Source organism: Echinops telfairi, unplaced genomic scaffold (genome assembly GCF_000313985.2).
Source record: "Echinops telfairi isolate 266 unplaced genomic scaffold, ASM31398v2 ScPeMD7_1713;HRSCAF=2227, whole genome shotgun sequence".
NCBI lineage: Eukaryota > Metazoa > Chordata > Mammalia > Afrosoricida > Tenrecidae > Echinops > Echinops telfairi.
Window position 1 is genome coordinate 17,102,845 of NW_022105611.1, and position 3,329 is coordinate 17,106,173.

At 57.9% G+C, this 3,329-nt stretch overlaps 1 protein-coding gene across 1 annotated transcript in view; it reads left to right on the forward strand.

Annotated features, from left to right (window-relative positions):
* LOC101651594 (guanylate cyclase D-like) overlaps window positions 1-3,329 on the forward strand; it is an 87,017-nt gene that overhangs the window by 79,772 nt on the left and 3,916 nt on the right. The window contains exon 18 of the mRNA XM_013006188.1: window positions 1,065-1,150. Within this exon, the coding sequence (XP_012861642.1) occupies window positions 1,065-1,150 (86 nt within the window). The remainder of the gene's footprint in view (window positions 1-1,064; window positions 1,151-3,329) is intronic.

Here is a 3,329-nt window from a genome sequence, read left to right on the forward strand (position 1 = left end):
ATGATCAAAGAGCAAGAGACAAGAAAGATGAGGCTCACTGAGCCATTATCTCTCCGCCCTTCAGTTAATCCTACTTGTATTTATCAGCCAGGCTGGCATAATAAACTATATCAGTGGGCAAAGTCCCCAAGGGTCCAGTTTATGTGGGAGAGGCTTTCGTTGGATGGACGTGGCTGAAGGAAGTGCCTGCCTGGAGCCGAGGATGGGGACTGCTCTGCCCCCCTAAGTCCCATTTCCTAAGGAAATGCTTCTTGGGAACCAGCCACTCCCTCACTTGGCTCCTTGTGAGGAGAGAGGCCCAAACCCAAAACGCAAACTCACTGCATCCAGCCGATGCTAATTCATAGTGACCCAGTAGGACAGGGTAGAACTGCCCCTGTGGGTTTCCAAGTCTGTCACTCTTTGAAGGGAGTGGAAAGCCTCGTCTTCCTCCCATGGAGTGCCTGGTGGCTTTGAACTACTGAACCTGCCGTCAGCAGCCTGATGCATAAACCACTAGGCCACTGGGTCTCCTGAGGATAAGGCCGGGACAAAGCAGTCACTTCTACTGGCAACCTGCCTGGGCAGCACGGTGCACATACTACCCATGACCGTGTTGGTCATGCACGCAGGAAGGCTGCGCTCCCATCCCATCCCAGGGCAGGCCACCAGGTCCCTGCAGAGTGCTGTCTGCAGAGAATCATAGACCGCGGAGTGGTGGGATCTCAGTCTCCCCGATCTTCTGGTTGTGGGATCCATGATTCATTTATCTCGCAGGTAAATAGGAACTCCATCATCCAGGTATCCCAGTGGCGTGGTGGCTACGTGTCACCGGGAGGGCCATGACGAGTGGGCGTGGCCTCAATGGCAGAGAGTTTGGTTTGGGACACCGGTCCTCACAAGAACAGTCCGAGGAAGCAGGGGAAGTGATTAGGCCGGAGCCACACAGTCCATCAGTGACAGAGACAGGATCTGAACCCGGCAGCCTGGCCGCAGCCTCTCCACTGCTTGGGCTGTTGGAATCGCCCAGCCCTGGCTTCCTGTGCCCAGTAAGGACCCTCTAGCCCCTCTGCTCTCTCTTGCAGGGGAAGGGCTTCGAGGAGACCTACTGGCTGGTGGGGAAGGCGGGCTTCCCCAGATCCCTCCCCACACCTTTGGACATCAAACCTGGGTGAGTCTAGAGGGTTCCCCCCCAGAGCTGGGGCCCTTCTTATTGCGAATGATATGATGCTTGTCACATTGCCTGCTGCAATGTTCTTCCTCGAGAAGCTCGGAAAATGGGAGATAGTTCCCAGATAAAAGTCACCGCCACCATTCCCTTCATTAGAAACCACAGCCCGTGTTGTGGCTCGGGTGAGCTCATGCTGCCTGGATCCAGTTACATTCTGACCTGTCTCCACCCTGCGTCCAGAGTGCTTGGCAAACACACGCCAGCCGCCTCCAGACTGCGGGTGTGGTTTACCGGGAAGGCTGCTCAGCCTCCCTCCAAGGTTGGGCGTTCCCCATCTGTGCACGCTGCGCTGATAAGAGAGCTGATAAGCATTCCTGTACTTTTTTCCCATTCCTATCACTTCCTCAGACAAGAAATCTGTAGATCAAAGAGTCCCGGTGTCGGGGCTGCAGGGAGCTGGTGCCTGGCTGGTAGCGTTTGGTTCTTTCCCTGTCCCTTTGGGACTCCTGGTGTCCCTCACACCCTTCCACCCAGGCAGTGATAGACCGTGCTGGCGGAGGTCGGAGGGCACGGGGATTGCCAACTGCTGAGAACTGCAATGTCACCTCTAGGAGAAATACCCTCAGGTCCCCACAGGGGAGAACAAGGCTATTTTCCCAGGCTAAGCCCAGTGTTGGGCAGGGCTCTGCTGGGGTCCCACTGCATGATGGCATCAGGGAGTAAGCCTGAGTCCCAGGCTTCTTCTCTCTGCCCAGCCTTTCTCCTTCCTCAGAACCTCTGACTGGTTCCTCCGGCATTTCCACAACAACCCCTTCCCGAGGCTCAAAGATGAGCAATGTGGGGGACACACGTGGGCGTCCTGGGGAAATGGCCTGGATTGGAGCAGCTCTCGCGGAGCATCCTCTGGGGGACATTTCCTTTCTGGCCCGCTGTCAGGGTGCCCCCCACAGCCTCAGGACCCCAGGGAGCTGGGACAGAACAATGCTGAGGGAGGGCATTGCCCCTGTGCCTACTGAGTGCCCCCAGAGAGGGCTCCCAGTGAGTGGGGAGAACTGGAGGAGAGATGCTGTCATACAGAGCCCACAGAGAGCTGTGCAGACAAGGAAGGGCATGCCAGCCACCTAATGCTTGTACTCACAAGGAGGTTCTGCCTAGCCAGGCCCTCCAGCCTTCCAGACAGGCTCTGCCGGACGACCACTATGGTGTGAGGACAGGGGTCGCTGATGGCTGAGGTGCCTCCAGCCCTTCTCCTCTCTATTGGACCTGGCCCCTAGGCTCCTTCCAGCCATTGGGTCAGTGTCCAGTTCTCCCGGGTGTCACAGCAGCCCCTCCGCCCCAACTTCCACAGTGGCAGAGCTGGTGGCCCTACCTGCCCCTTTATCTCCCATCACAGTCTTCTCCTCCCTGCATCCTCCTGGCAGTCTGACTCACTTAAAATCTTCCAGAGCAAGCCCTCCTTTGACCTTGAAGGATCTAACCCACAACCCCTCTTGACAGCTGCTGATGTTCCCTCCTCTACCCTCCACAGTCTGATCGCCACCCTTCCCCATACACCCAGCTCTTAGGAAGGTACCAGTGAAACCCCCTCCACCTCACTAGACCCTCAGTCATGTTCCACCTCTCTCCTCCAGGTGCCCTCTGGCACCTGCCGGTGGTGGCAACACTCCCTCCTCTTCTGTCTGCCTCAGCTTCTCTCCTCTCCCCCCTCCCTCTCCCACGATCCTCTGCTCCTTACTCAGGATCCTCTGCTTTACTCACAGCCGACTCTCCCAGGTCTTCCCTCGCTATCCAGACTCCCCCACGTGCCCTCCAAGCTGTAGACCCGAGCAGCTCATGCTGCCCCCTCCTCAGTTCCTTCTGCACTCTCACCTGCCTCCAGCCCACCTGGTCCACTCCCCTCACAGCCCGGACCTTCCCCAAGGTTGTCTTCAGCGAGAGCACCACCATCGAATGCTGTCTCTGGACACCTGCCCTGCTGAACTGGGCAGGATGCTTTCCAGCTCTGACTCCGACATTCCCCAAGCCTGCTTTGCTTCCCATGGCCACACCTCACCAGGCCCCTAGACCTCTGCAGGGGCCCCTCACTGGCCCCCCTCAGCCCCCCACGTCCCCCTCCACCCACCACACGGCAGTCAGTGGCCTAGTGAAACAGAGTCATCACCAGAAGGACAGTTCCCTG